General features: G+C 50.4%; 5 protein-coding genes across 5 annotated transcripts; 4 read left to right on the top strand and 1 right to left on the bottom strand.

Annotated features, from left to right (window-relative positions):
* Positions 1-1,620: 1,620 nt before the first annotated feature.
* BDV27DRAFT_119849 (sulfatase domain protein) lies at positions 1,621-5,064 on the top strand. The gene is made up of 2 exons (XM_032064958.1): positions 1,621-2,287; positions 2,358-5,064. The coding sequence occupies exons 1-2, from the start codon at positions 1,959-1,961 to the stop codon at positions 4,753-4,755; spliced, it is 2,727 nt and encodes a 908-aa protein (XP_031933329.1). The 5' UTR covers positions 1,621-1,958; the 3' UTR covers positions 4,756-5,064.
* A 614-nt stretch (positions 5,065-5,678) lies between these two features.
* Positions 5,679-8,712, top strand: BDV27DRAFT_152405 (cellobiose dehydrogenase; the record flags this gene model as incomplete). The annotated part of the gene is made up of 11 exons (XM_032071558.1): positions 5,679-5,877; positions 5,933-6,111; positions 6,173-6,997; positions 7,048-7,540; positions 7,592-7,713; positions 7,770-7,863; positions 7,910-7,958; positions 8,005-8,096; positions 8,151-8,380; positions 8,429-8,471; positions 8,519-8,712. 11 exons carry the CDS (start codon positions 5,679-5,681, stop codon positions 8,710-8,712), a joined length of 2,520 nt encoding a protein of 839 aa, XP_031933328.1.
* A 1,005-nt stretch (positions 8,713-9,717) lies between these two features.
* On the top strand, positions 9,718-10,961 carry BDV27DRAFT_140680 (uncharacterized protein; the record flags this gene model as incomplete). The annotated part of the gene is made up of 4 exons (XM_032069706.1): positions 9,718-9,888; positions 9,936-10,308; positions 10,355-10,472; positions 10,520-10,961. The coding sequence occupies 4 exons, from the start codon at positions 9,718-9,720 to the stop codon at positions 10,959-10,961; spliced, it is 1,104 nt and encodes a 367-aa protein (XP_031933327.1).
* A 762-nt stretch (positions 10,962-11,723) lies between these two features.
* BDV27DRAFT_140679 (major facilitator superfamily domain-containing protein) lies at positions 11,724-13,504 on the top strand (the record flags this gene model as incomplete). Its single annotated transcript, XM_032069705.1, has 5 exons — positions 11,724-12,028; positions 12,085-12,277; positions 12,324-12,368; positions 12,425-12,902; positions 12,981-13,504. The coding sequence occupies 5 exons, from the start codon at positions 11,724-11,726 to the stop codon at positions 13,502-13,504; spliced, it is 1,545 nt and encodes a 514-aa protein (XP_031933326.1).
* A 308-nt stretch (positions 13,505-13,812) lies between these two features.
* On the bottom strand, positions 13,813-14,418 carry BDV27DRAFT_152402 (cell wall mannoprotein 1 family protein; the record flags this gene model as incomplete). Its single annotated transcript, XM_032071557.1, has 2 exons — positions 13,813-14,001; positions 14,071-14,418. 2 exons carry the CDS (start codon positions 14,416-14,418, stop codon positions 13,813-13,815), a joined length of 537 nt encoding a protein of 178 aa, XP_031933325.1.
* Between the last annotated feature and the right edge of the window lie 93 nt (positions 14,419-14,511).

The following is a 14,511-nucleotide window of genomic DNA, read 5'->3' as shown; positions in this document are numbered from 1 at the left end:
GCCCGACTGGGCTGAATCCCACGATTGATTTTGCCGAGGAACTGTTGCCTGTTCTCTGGCCACCGCAGGGTGCCATCACGAACCAACCAGGATGTCCTTCCATATCTTGTTCCCCATATCTTATAAGGCAATCAGAGGCTCGCAGGGTCTCCTCCAACATGGAGAAGTCAGACGCTAACGCACGGCCAGGCCGTCTGGTTCTGCTGTCAAACCAGTCAGAGTGCCATGTATCACGGCGGCGCTGTTAGTCTGGACCCTGGTCAAGATGATGTATTTCTGACCATGTCTACTACAGTGTAAAAGTATAGTTACCCTGAACGGAACCGACGGAACAGAGCGCTCGTGATGTCACTGGGTTGAAAAGGTGGAGAGAGGTGGCCTGAGACCCTTCCTGAATGAGTATCGATATCACGATGGAGTCGATCCTGAAAAAACTTAAAATATAAGCAAAAATATGTATGAACCATCTGTTTATACTCTAGCAAGTTGAGTCGATAAATATAGCATCTTCGCCGGGAGGTTAACGGTTAACCATCCTCTCCGCAGGCTGAAAGTGAGACAACCTTTCTGTGCTGTGAAGTGGATCTCTGGACCATAATCATCGGTACGGAGTATAGTGCATATATTACTACTCCAGAGTGCGTACAAAGCAAGAAAAAGGAAACCCAATGGAAGAAAAAATGGAAGCCCTGCGGGTGCCACTAAGTCCTAAACAGTCAACTCCGGGGAACGCCGCCTGCAGGTAGGCGCGGATGGCGGATCCAGTGATTGGTGACCATGGGTTCTCGGTTCAAGACCCCAAATGGAAAGTGATCACTTGCTCCAGGGAAAGTTGACCGTGTGTCACATTGCCTTTTCCATCCTAGCGGCATACCCGAAATAAATTACACCCCATTTCATCCATTCCGAGGGCTTGCCATGTAGCCTCGACATTTTTCCTGAAAGAATTTCACCTAGTGAGACACTCCTCTGTCACGTTCTCAGACTAACTACTAGTACTCAGTAGTATCATTGTCAACTAATCTATTGTTCCATCCGCTGTAGACAATCAAGAACGCTTCTTATCAACCGTTGGACGGATGAATTCCAAACCTTTACACTGGATTCCTTCTCCTGTTTCACAACAGACGGCAAGAAAATGCACCGCCAGGGTCTTCAGTCTTGGCGCTGGAATTGATTGGTCGCCATGCCCCAGCCCTGTAGGCCGGGGGCTAAAACGAACAGTATCCGCCAATGATATGACTGAGGTTAGGTGGGTCCAGGGGATCAAAAAGGGTCTAGCTAGGAAAGGGGTCTTGTGAACCAGTGAGAAGAGACAGTTTCACGACAGGCGCCAAAGAATTATTCGGTACAGCAAACAGTGAAATATATGGAAAAATCGGAAAACAAAAAAAAAAAATTTCAACTACAATCACATTTTAGTTTATGGTAAAAACAAAAAAGTGAAAGGCAAAAAAAAGAAAAAGTTAAGGCAGACAGGGCTGTGCGGCTCTATTGTTAGTGAATGGGCCCGTAAGAAATCTCGGTGTATTATTGGAAAATTCCGTTCTGGTACGGGTCAAAACCATGCGGTGGTGATGATGTTTCTTGTCTCCTCATTACATATGCTGACTTTCTTTCTCTCTCTCCACAATCCATTGCTTTCTCTCTTTTCTTTCCCTTGCCTTCTCGTCGTTGCTGACTACTAACTGATCGACTGATTTACTTCTTTCTTTCGGATTCCCTTCTTTTTTTTCCTTCAATCTTTCGATTTTCTGTTTATCCTTGATTTTTGACCTTTTCTTGTTCTCTTTCCCTTTCCCTCACACCCCTCCGGAAATTACAACCACGCCAGCGTTTCCGATGGGCATCTCTTCATAGCTCCTTTTTCTGGTGGCCGAAGTTGGATTGCGCTTCCATACCCAAAGAAACCTTTTCCCTTGCCATGTGGTGATCGCTTGGACCGCTAGATTAACGTCATGAAGCTCGCCAACACTCTGCACGCCCTCCGCCATCGGTGGGTGCCCGTCTTCCACAAATTGCGCTCCTCGCCCGGGGAGGCATTCGATCTCTTCTGGGAATTTGCTCGCCGATATTTCTTCTCCCTCTCGTTCATCTCGCTGTTTGGCGCCAAATTCCTTCATCTCTTCGCCCACCTGCACTCCCTCCCGCCGAGCAAGTTTTTACTCTGGGGCGTTACATTCTTCTTTCAAGATGTCATGATCCTGCTATTATTCCGGACCCTCGCTCAGAGGGTCCCGTGGCGGTCCCTGGCCGTCGTGGGCGCGACCATCGTTATTCCGATCAGGTGCGTATGTTGTGATAGGTTGCGATGACTGGACAGTTCCGAAACTAACGATCTTTTTCGCTGCCAATAGTTTGATGATGTCCGGAATGATGGCCTCCAATACCTCGTTCTACGTCGTGACCGGTGCCGAAATCCACTGGCGACAGGCCACATCCTTCCATGCCGACGCCGCAGCTATGCGGACCCTCCTGGAAGGATTGGCCGGTTTTCTCGTTGTGGAAGGTATTCTGCTGACAGTGAATTGGTTCGTGGCAGGATTCATTCATCGAATGACGGGTGGAATCTTGCACGTGTTGGCCTGGCCCATCCGCGCTCTGGTGGAGCGCCTGCGACCCTGTTTCCATCGTGCCTACGGCAGTGTCCGGCGACAACCCCTTCCGGACCCGGAGATTTACGAACAGATTGCGGTCGATGACTACCTGGACGATAAGAGTGATGATGGAGAATCGGACCACCTGCTGCACACCGGGACTGGTAGCACGACCCCGACGGAGCGCAGGCGGACGGACACCCCCATGCGTCGATTTGTCGTGTTGGGTCTGTTTGGCTTATTCCTGCTCCTCCGCTTCCTTCGTCCCTGGGCGCCGGCGTACATGTATCTCTCGGGCACCTTACCGTTGACCCCGTTCTTGGAGGGTGGACACCGGAAGAGTCCGGTTGACACGACGGCCTTGCCGGGAGATTATGCCTGGCTAGAGGAGCGGTCATCCTTGCACCCCGCACCGGGTTGGGACTGGATGCCGCAGAAGGGACTCCCCGGCTTCTCTGACTGGGACAAGACCGACCGTTTCGCCCTGCACTACACACCGAGTATGGACCCATTACAAATTTCCAACCGGGAAAACCCAGTTCTCGATTCCATCCGACCCGTGCTGGAGGACGGCAGTGTTAAGATCAAACATGTAATCATGCTGAAACTTGAGAGTACTCGAGGCGATGTCTTTCCCTTGAAGAAGGACTCGTTCATGTGGAATCGCATTGCAGAATCCCACAAGGATAAGCAGATCCCGCCCGAGATCCAGGAGCGTCTCTCCAACCTGACTCGCACCGCCGAGTGGCTAACCGGGTTTGACGCCGGATTCGAGCATAACGATTCGCTCCACGCCGACCGGAAAGCGTACGGCGGTATTAGCGCACGCAACGCTCACACGACCGGTACCTACACGCTGAAGAGCTTGGTGGGTACGCTGTGCGGCGTGACCCCCCTGGTGACCGACTTCAACCGCGAATACAAACACCATATTTACCAGCCGTGCCTGCCTCACGTATTTAATGCGTTGAGCCAGCAACACGATATTACCAACCAGACGGACGACTTTACTGCGTGGCCGTGGCACTCCGTGTGGATGCAGTCCGTGACTGAAACCTACGATAACCAGGATAAACTGACTCCGGCTCTGGGCTACCATGACAAGGTCACCAAGGAGACGCTGGAAGACCCAAGCTCGAAGCACTACCCGGTCAAGTCGGAGGAAATCAACTACTATGGCTATGCGGATACCGAACTGCGGGATTACATTCGCGATGCAATCGATGATGCGGAGGCCAGCCACACCCGCCTCTTCCTCACCCATCTGACCGGCACCACGCATCATCCTTGGGGAATGCCACATGATGAGTACGAGGAGTTCTTGGGATCGTCGTGGACCGGACACAACAATGACGTTAACCGCTACCTGAATACGATCGGGTTCGGCGACAATTGGATCGCTGAGATTATTAGCATTCTGGAGGAGAAAGGCATCGCGGATGAGACGTTGATTGTCATGGCCGGTGATCATGGTCTGTCACTACCGAACGACGGCGGCGTCACACCCTACGACAATCCCCATGTCGGCAGTTTCCACGTTCCCATTGTGTTTGCGCACCCGAAACTGCCTCCGGTCGAGGTTTCTACCCCAGTGAACAGTAATCAGATTGTTCCGACCATTTTGGACTTGCTGATTGAGTCGCGGTCGTTGAGCGAAGGCAGCGGCCGTGCGGCGCGCGACATCCTATCCTTGTATGAAGGTCAGTCCATGCTCCGCCCCTTGATTCAAGAAGAGGACGGAAAACAGAACTGGCAGTTCACCGTCATGAACACCGGCGGTACTTGGCTGGCAGTGCGTTCGGCGGCGCGACCGGCGTTCCGTTTGGTCATCCCATTGGTCGACGATCTGGAGTGGCGATTCACCGATCTGGAGAAGGATCCGATTGAACTCAAACCCATTAAGCACTTTAGTCTCATGGATATGGCCAACGAACTTGACCAGAAGTACGGACAGGACGTTGTGGACTGGCTTCGCGATGCTGCACATGTCACTGAGTGGTGGGTGCTCGATAATTGGCACCGCTATCGGTACATTCCCCAGATCAAGATCTCGAAAGACGGCAAGATTTCTAAGGGCAAGGACTCGGGTGACAAGGATTCAGACGACAAGGACTCTGGTGATACGGATTCCGAGGACTCGGAGGACTCGAAACGTTGAACGAGATAGTTCTGAGAGTGGGATTTGGAACTCCACTAAAGGACCTTTCCCTATCATTTATTATATGACTAGATGGGCCTCACGGGCGCACCACCACCCAAACATATCCCGCGGGGAAAAGCAAACACATATGATTGCTGGGGACACACGCTCCCTTCGGACCCATGGCCTTGGTGGTTAATTTTTTTCCGGAACGGCAGGACTTCTCTCTAGACGAGAGAAAAGTCCCTGTACACTATCTACCGGTTTTTGTGTATAGACTACGATATTCTTTGTCGATAATAATCAATTGATACGCATGATGATGGCTCCCATATGATGTATAGGTATTTATAAATTGGGCTGTGGCACGAGCCCCGTAGGTTTCGTGAGATCTTCCGAGACGGTCGGTATTCTTTTCTTCACAGCCGTCTTGATGATGGATTCTGCAGGCCAAGATTTTCCGGCAATTTATCTGCCACGGCCTCCAGGACTGCCGCTGCTTATCTATGGCTGATATAGGCGCCGATCACTCTGAAATTATACCCTTTCATTAATAATGTCTGCAGTTTAATTGCTCCAGCAGCACATCCAATGTGGTGTCTCATCCTTTGCGTTTCATGCCAAGTCTCCGTGTCTGTCGCGAAACGGCGTCTGGCCGCCGTCTCGTGGTGTCAACTATGATAACATTATTTATCCGCAACACCAGTGCCGTGCTTCTCATGTGATGGCAATAGGCAATTAATATCGGATGCCGGCTGAATGTTCGACATTCTGCCATTTAACAGTAATCCCTGCGGTCTTCACCCTTTGGTGGAGAGCATTCCACAACCCCGATTGGTACATCCCTTGCGTCATCCAGTCAATATGGAAGAACGCCATCGAGCCAAGAAGCGCTACAGTATCAGTTACGATACTACTGAGCCCGGCAATGTCCCTGCAATATGGATCCGCGGGCCGGGTGTCGAACCATCTGTATCGGGGCATTCTTCCTGGTGTCTTCCGTGGGTGCCATCGTATATCTAGGGCTCGATCCCGCCAATGTGAAATGCTGTCATTCGTCTTCAGAGCCTAAGCCTTGGGCACTTCTCATCATGAAGCTCGTTAACCGTTTGCTCGCTTCATTCCTTTCAGTGAGCACCGGTGAGTGGTAGACTATTGAACCAATGTTGTTTCTCTTCGTCTGACCCTTTTGTAGTGTTGCAGTCATGTTGGGCCCAGTCCGGCACACCGGTTGCCTACACGGATTCTGAGACGGGCATCACGTTTGACACGTGGTCGGTACCTGCTGGTACAGGTACGGGTGGTCTCGTCTTCGGTGTAGCCCTGCCGGGTTCGGCGTTGACCACTGATGCGACAGAGTTCATCGGTTACCTGGTGAGGATATCTACTATCCGTGACCGCTCTGAAGTGGCGCTAAACATTCTGATGTTCTAAGCAATGTGCATCCCAAAATGCCTCGTCCGCTGGCTGGTGTGGCATTTCCTTGGGTGGTGGCATGAACAACAATCTCCTGTTCCTGGCCTATCCGTATGAGGACACCGTATTGACTTCCCTGCGATTCGGCTCGGGGTATAGTATGCCCGGAGTCTATACCGGCGACGCCAATGTCACCCAGATCTCCTCGAGCATCAATGCCACTCATTTCACGTTGCTCTTCCGTTGCGAGAATTGTCTGACCTGGGACCAAGATGGTCAAACCGGAAACGCGACCACAAGCAAGGGTAGGTTAGTCCTAGGATGGGCGCAGTCTACGGAGAGCCCGTCGAACCCGTCCTGTCCGGACAATATCAGCTTGGTACAGCACGACAACCAGGGTATTATCTCGGCCACTCTGGATGAGAATGCAGTCAGTGAGTCATACGAGGACTGGGTCAAGTTGGCTAACAAGACTGTTCCCGGGGATTGTTCCGGTGACGGTGGCGGCGGCAACGAGCCCACTCCCGTTCCTGTACCTGACGGCGCTACATACGACTATATTGTCGTTGGTGGAGGTGCGGGAGGTATACCTGTCGCCGATCGGCTCAGTGAGGCTGGACACAGTGTTCTCCTGATCGAGAAAGGCCCTCCATCATCGGGACGCTGGGGTGGCACCATGAAGCCCAGCTGGTTAGACGATACTAACCTGACGCGATTTGATGTCCCTGGACTGTGCAACCAGATATGGGTCGACTCCAACGGTATCGCCTGCAGTGATACCGACCAGATGGCAGGTTGTGTGCTGGGTGGAGGCACCGCCGTTAACGCGGGATTGTGGTGGAGGGTAAGCCGTACCCAGATATTATATTTGGATCCATTGCTGACAATCTCCAGCCAAACCCTGTGGACTGGGACTACAACTTCCCCGAGGGATGGCAGTCATCCGATATGCAGTCTGCTGCTGACCGCGTGTTCTCGCGGATCCCGGGAACCACAACCCCTTCCACCGATGGAAAGCTTTATTACCAGCAAGGAGCCAATATACTGGAAACAGGCTTGCAGTCCGCAGGATGGTCATCTGTGACGCTCAACGACGTCCCGGCCCAGAAGACCAAGACCTTTGGCCACGCACCTTTCATGTTCTCTGGAGGTGAGCGCGGAGGGCCCATGGGGACGTATCTGGTATCGGCCAGCGAGAGGGATAATTTTGCCCGCTGGTCGAACACGACTGTCAAGAGGGTTGTTCGTGAGGGCGGACGTATCACTGGAGTTGAAGTCGAGGCAACCCTCGATGGTGGCTATGCGGGTACCGTCAACGTAACTGCTAACACGGGCCGTGTCATTCTTTCTGCGGGAACCTTTGGAACGCCCAAGGTCCTTATGAGAAGTACGCTTAGCCTGGTGATATTGTTAAGGAGTTATTGTTAATAGTGTATAGGTGGCATCGGTCCGAAGGACCAGCTGTCCGTGGTGAAGAGCTCAACTGACGGGGAGACGATGATTGCCGAATCGGAGTGGATCGAACTGCCGGTTGGCGAGAACCTCGTCGATCATGTCAATGTGAGTGCTTAGTGTATCCGGGGGAGACCGATGTCATGCTAATAAGATGTTTACAGACTGATGTTGTGGTGACTCACCCGGATGTTGTCTTCTATGATTTCAAAGCGGCATATAAGACCCCCATCGAGAGCGACGCGACGAGCTATCTGAGTATGTAGTCATGACCGGAAGAATTGTCCGACACTAACCTTGGTAGACGATCGAACCGGGATCTTCGCCCAGGCTGCGCCTAATATTGGTCCTATGTAGGTTGTCCGTCTACCAAACCCGTCATGACACTAACGTGTGTAGAATCTTCGACGAAGTCACCGGTTCTGATGGCATCAAACGTCAGATACAGTGGACTGCTCGGGTGGAAGGCGGTCACGATACGCCTGACGGACGTACGTTTTCGCTATTATGTGAAATATTAGTGCAAGATATTAACCGCCTTGTAGACGCCATGACCATCAGCCAGTACCTCGGTCGCGGCTCAACCTCGCGTGGCCGCATGACCATCACTGCAGGATTGGACACGGTGGTCTCGACACTGCCATTCCTGCGGGACGAGAGCGACGTCAGCGCTGTGATCCAGGGAATCCAGAACCTGAAGAGGGCCCTGAACGGAACAGGACTTACCTGGACCTACCCTGCTCGGAACACTTCTATCGCTGAGTTTGTCAAGACTGTGAGTGGTAAATTCTGAAAGGTTGTTCGACGTAACTGACACCGATAGATGCCAATAACCGCCGGAACCCGTCGGGCTAACCACTGGATGGGTGAGCTGCGATTATGCCTTGTTAAATGACGTCGCTAACTATGATAGGAACCTGCAAAATAGGTACAGATGATGGTCGCGCCGGAGGCAGCGCCGTTGTTGATCTGAATACCAAGGTCTACGGAACGGACAACCTGTTCGTTGTGGATGCTAGTATTTTCCCGGGCATGATCACTACAAACCCTTCGGCTTACGTTGTCACGGTCGCGGAGCACGCAGCTGAAAAGATCTTAGCGCTGTGATAGGTGCATATCCTCGTTGCGCCGAGTTCTATAAATTGCCATTTTGTTGGTTCGTATAGTTGTTTCTATATAAATAGAAATAAAGCTCCCTACGCAGTTCATTCCACCTCCTGTACCTTTTGAAAACACATCCATTATGCTCTCCAGCCTGGTCAGCGTCATCTAGTCTTTCCGGTGCATCTACGCATCCATCTGACTTGATCATAGCGAGCATACCCTTTTCTAGTGGTATACTATACACATCCTGCGTAGTGACACGTTCTATCTGTTGAGCCGTGCAGACGAAGTATCGAATCACCTCGGAGAATACCGAAATCCTGAATTCTGTACAAGAATAAACTGAATGATTATTAGTGGCATGTCGCCAGGTAGCTGCAGAGTAAGAGTCAATTCAGGCGTTGTCGAATCAGGTCCTGCGATGACTCTCTGTCCACCTTGAAAGAGACAGCGGACGGCGATCGTTACAAGGCACAAGATTAACAGTATGGGGACCGATTGCTGTGCACAAGTCTTCCTTTTTCTTTATTCAAATCGGCCGCCTTCTAGGCGACGTGAAACCAGTGTAACGGTGCTGGAACCTGGTGTGGCGCATTCGCCCATTATATACTACAATTCAAAGGAACAAGACTCCCTGCCTGTGCAACTGCACTAGAGTAGAGATGCCTTTTACCGCCGCTTTGTAGGTCCAATCCTCCTGTCAATTCCAAATCCATCCCGTGCCCTAAGGGACGTGGACCAATCTCACCCAGCCATTCTCTGTTTTGGCCTCTTGGCGAGTGAAGTTAGATTCTAGTCCAGACTTGATAAATGGAACAAAAGCTTCTTAGACTCATTTGGCTGAGCTACCAATACTTAATAAGCTAGTGAGGTAGCACAGCACATAGTCGGCAATTGGACTTTTATAAATCGACGTATTGGCGGGCCCCTGTCAGCGCTAGACATGGAGCTCCCTGCTGCGCGGCATCAGTCTCTATTGCAATTCCAAATATCTTGTCTTAGACTGCAATGGGCAATACGACACCACCAAGCAATGGCGAGAGCCGGCAATGGGTGATCAAGGTCGCCGCGTGGCCACTGTTCAGTGTGTGCACAATCTTAGTCGCACTGCGGATCTGGACTCGTGCTCGCATTGTTCGGCCTCTAGGGTGGGATGATGCCTTTATTGTACTGGCCATGGTAGGGTTGCCAATGATTATGTATGGACATCTTCCTGACAGTGGCAGGTCTGCGCGACGGTGGAAAGCATTTTCACGACCATCAGCGTGCATCATGGTACCGGCCGACATGCTGTCGAACTCACTGAGACACAGCGCATCCTGAGCGCCAAGTTCAACTGGATGTCGCAGGGGTTTCATGTAATGGCGACGAACTGGGGTAAAACATCTGTTGCGTTGTTTCTGCTACGGATTATGGGGCAGGCCAAGCATCACCAAATAGCCATCTATGGGGGGATTACTCTCCTTACCGTTATCAATACGGTTTCTTTATACACTATGTATGGCCAGTGTACACCCACCCAGAAACTTTGGGATGATAGTATCGAAGGGTCGTGCTGGCCGCCGACAGTGCAGAAGAATTATGCCTTCTTCCAAGGATGTATGTACTGGCTTTTCCTACTTCAACCGTGGTACTGATCATATAGCGGCCTCCGCGTTTTCTGACTTCGCGCTTGCTATATATCCATTAAGAACCATTGCCGGACTGCAGATGGCCCGTAAGGTGAAGATTGGGCTGAGTTGTGTGCTTTCGCTGGGAATTGTGTAAGTATTTATTTCTACGGTAGCCGTACCACAATCTGATCAAACAGCGCCATGGCTGCTGCGATTGTCAAGACCATCAACATCTCCTCACTGACCGAACGAGCCGATTTCCCATGGGACACCGTTGACCTTTCAATATGGACCTCCATCGAGCAGTATCTCATTATTCTCGCCGCATGTATCCCCGCCATGACACCCTTAGTCAACATTCTGCTCCACAAACGCCCTTCTAAAAGGAACACTGCCCGTGCCCGAACTCACCCCGGTAACCAATATGGGCGCCGCCAAGGGTATGCAGAGTTTGGTGGTCGCAGTCTGGATTACACCCTAGGTACTTATGGAGATGCTTGGGCTACTCCACGGAGGGACAAGGGTGATGGTGATAGTGAGGACCCTATCATGGATGAGGAGGCGAGCCAGGGGATAATGAAGACGACGGAGATCCATATCCAATCTGACGTGGATGTCGATCAGCGGGGGTCCAAGTAACTAATCTCGTAATCCTTTTCATTGGCTCATGTATGTGTCATTTTTGGAGGGCTGAGTTACTTGATGTTTGTGGGTTGCCATCTGGATGTTTTGTTCTTGGTTATGATTCGTGTATTGAGAATGAGACTATGCTTATAGCCTCTAGACTTACATGTTGTAGAACCATTTGATTGTCTTGGCTATGCTACGCTGCTGCATTCCAATACTACCTACCTGCGAACATGTAAGCCTTTTATAGTGGCAAATGGTAGATGTTCTGGGAAGACTATCTAGTATTTGTCATTCGAGTAAACGTTAAGCCCGACGGCTGAACCGTGGAAACAACGAGGAGGTCCCTATAGATTGTCTTTAGCCTCCGGCTTTTCTTGGTTAACCGTCGGGATCCCCGTTTTACTACCGACGCTAGAGCGTGTTAACTTTCAGACTCAACCATAACCTCCGAATAATAGTTTGGTTCAGATCACCTCCGTGAGGTTTCAAGTCATTTATCATCCTGTGTTCGTCTAACGTACACTTGTAATACCGCACCTAGACCACAGACGAGATGCGTTAGGAACTTGGCATAGTTACCCTCGGCCCCCTGTCCAACCATGTTGACTTTCGTGTCACAAGGAGGAAATACAGCACAAGGAATAAATTTATAACTAAAGACTTTATGATCTGCAGGATCGCCTTCCTTCATTTTCTTCCCATTCCTCTCCCCTCTTAGGTCATGGGCCATTGCATTCATAGTTGTGAGAATCATACATCCGAGACCGCGCAATGGACGCTAGACATTCTTCACCAGAGACTCCAGACACCGAGAAAGATCGCCCGGTGATCGACCTGGAGGAAATTGGGGAACGCGAAGGCTATATGCTTTACACGTCGCGTACCCAGAATCAGAACCTAAAAACCACAGATGATGGCCAGACCGTGCTCATCCCGCAGCCCACAAACTTTCCTCATGATCCGCTTAATTGGTCGCCGTTCAGGAAGAATCTTATTCTTTTCGTTATTTCGGCGACTGCGTTTCTGCCGGACTATGGAAGTGCTACGGGTGCGGTTACGCTTATCCAGCAGGCTAAGTAAGAATCTGGTCATTGACATATGCACAAGAAATGCTAACTGAAATCAATGCTAGACAGTGGAATATGACAGAAGACCATGTCAACCACTCACAGGCTGGTAATATCTTTATGCTGGGTGTCGGTGGTCCCGTCGTTGTCGCTCTGTCTGCATACTTCGGTCGTCTTCCGGTGCTGTTTTATTTTGTGCTGTTGGCACTTGCTACCGCAATCTGGTGTACTGCAGCGCAATCGTTCGAGTCATTCATGGTATGTGCGCTTGGCAATTTACAGAGAATCATTCTGACAAGAGCAGGCTGCCCGGATCCTGAATGGATTTTTCTCCACGGTTGCACAAGGCGTAAGTGGGCCAAGATTTGATGCTCTTTGTCTTCGTACAAACCCTAACCCTAACAGGGTGGCCTCATGTTCATCAAAGACATGTTCTTCCTGCATGAACAGGCTCGCAAAATTAACATCTGGTCCGGGTCAATCATCCTCTCGCCCTATCTGGGCCCAATGTTCGCAGCCTTCATAACCAACACCCAAATCTGGCAGTGGGCCTTCGGTCTATACAGCATCGAAACCGGTCTCTGTCTAATCACCATCATTCTCTTCGTCGAGGAAACATACTACGATCGCAAAAATCATCAACCAGAACTCATCCCCGACGCCCCACGATGGAAACGCATGCTGGGCATCCAGCAACGGCGGAGCGGGTACATCATCAACACCCCAAAAGACGCAATTATGCGTCCCATCACCGTAATCATGAAACCGGTAGTACTGCTATCCACAATTTACTACATGCTTACATTCGCCTGGGTGGTAGGCGTCAACACAACACTCTCCATCTTTGTAGGCCCATTATACGGCTTCGGTCCTAAGCAAATCGGTACGTCACTACATCCTTACATACACACATATATCACCCCCATGAAAACTATCCAACAAGTAGACTGACACAAGAAAGGCTTCTTCTACTTCACCCCAGTCATAGCCGCCATCCTCGGCGAACTAACTGGCCACTGGCTCCACGACTACCTCGCAAAACTGTCCACAAAACGCAACAAAGGCCGTCTAGAGCCCGAAGCACGTCTCCTCGCTATCTGGTTCGCAACTCCCTTCATCCTAGCCGGGATAATCCTACTCGGCTTCGCCCTCGAAGGAGCATATCACTACATGCTCACTGCACTGGGATGGGGGTTGTACGTCTTCGGCGTCATGATCGTTACCGTCGCCATAAATGCCTACGTCCTTGATAGCTACCCGGAGGCTAGTGGGGAGGTTGCCGCGTGGGTTAACTTTGGACGCACGACTGGTGGGTTCATTGTTAGTTATTTTATGGTTGAGTGGGCGAAGAAACAGGGTGCTAGGAGGCAGTTTGGGACTATGGCGGGGATTGTGGTTGGGGCGGTTTTGATTGTGTTGCTGTTGCAGGTTAAGGGGAAGGGCATGAGGGGATGGGCTGGACCGGTGAATTTTAAGACAGGTTGATTTATCTTACTGGGTGTTATTGTTGTTGGGTTGGTGGTGGTAGTGTTTAGGTTAAATAATTGGATTAGAGTGTTTTGAAGATGGTGTTGAGTTTGGCATTCATATGCGAGGTCTTCTGTTAACATTGAGTATATGTATGGGTTTCATGACTTCTGGTTTTTTTTTTTTTTTTTTTTTTTGGAAATATAATTATATAAAAGTAGTTCAATTGAATAAATTCAAGTATGCAAACGTAACTCAGAAGTTCAAGTATTAACCGAGCAAGCCAACACCTCTCCACAACCAACGTTGCACGTAAGACTCAAACCCTAAGAATAAGCCTGAATAGCACTATCAAAGCCGGCATTCAACTCCGTCGTCTTAGTAGCAAGTGTATCCCTATCCACCACAGTCGCCTTATTCTGCAATGCCGTAGAAAGAGTACCAGTCTTGGTCCTAAGGCTGACTAGATTCATTCTCACGATTGAACCTATCCTCACTTCATCGACGAGAGGTTTCTAAAAGCATATTAAAATTGGATCTCCATTACAAACGACATAGACACAAGAAAAGTGGAAAGGGGATACCTTCTGAACCAACGTCACAAGCGCAGTCCGAATATCCGGCTCCAACCCCAACAGAGCTTTCGTCGTAGTAGCACTCTCATTCACTGTGAACGGCGTAGCAGCGGTAGTGTCCCTCGTCGCTTGCTCGAGGTCCCTTTCTACGGCCATTTCTTTAACCTGGATGTCTAGCGCTGCGGGGATTCCGCCGTTGTAGGCTACTATGCTTTGTGTGAGGGTGGATAGGTCGGTGGTTATTTTGCTGAGATCGTTTATTACTGCTGTTGCGTCGTGGGTGAGAGGGGTTGGGATCGGGGAGGAGGCTGTTAGGGTTAGGAGGAGGAAGGGAAGGAGTGGTTGAAAGAGGTACATTTTTGTAGATTTTCTTTGTCTTATCAGTTGAGGTAGATGAGGGTGTGTTTGGGGATTGGGTTGGTTGTGTATTTTTATGAGCTTGGTGTAGGT

This window comes from Aspergillus caelatus (genome assembly GCF_009193585.1).
Source record: "Aspergillus caelatus strain CBS 763.97 unplaced genomic scaffold BDV27scaffold_5, whole genome shotgun sequence".
In the NCBI taxonomy this organism is placed as follows: domain Eukaryota; kingdom Fungi; phylum Ascomycota; class Eurotiomycetes; order Eurotiales; family Aspergillaceae; genus Aspergillus; species Aspergillus caelatus.
Note: the sequence above shows the minus strand (reverse complement) of the source record. Positions and strands in the feature narration are given on the sequence as shown.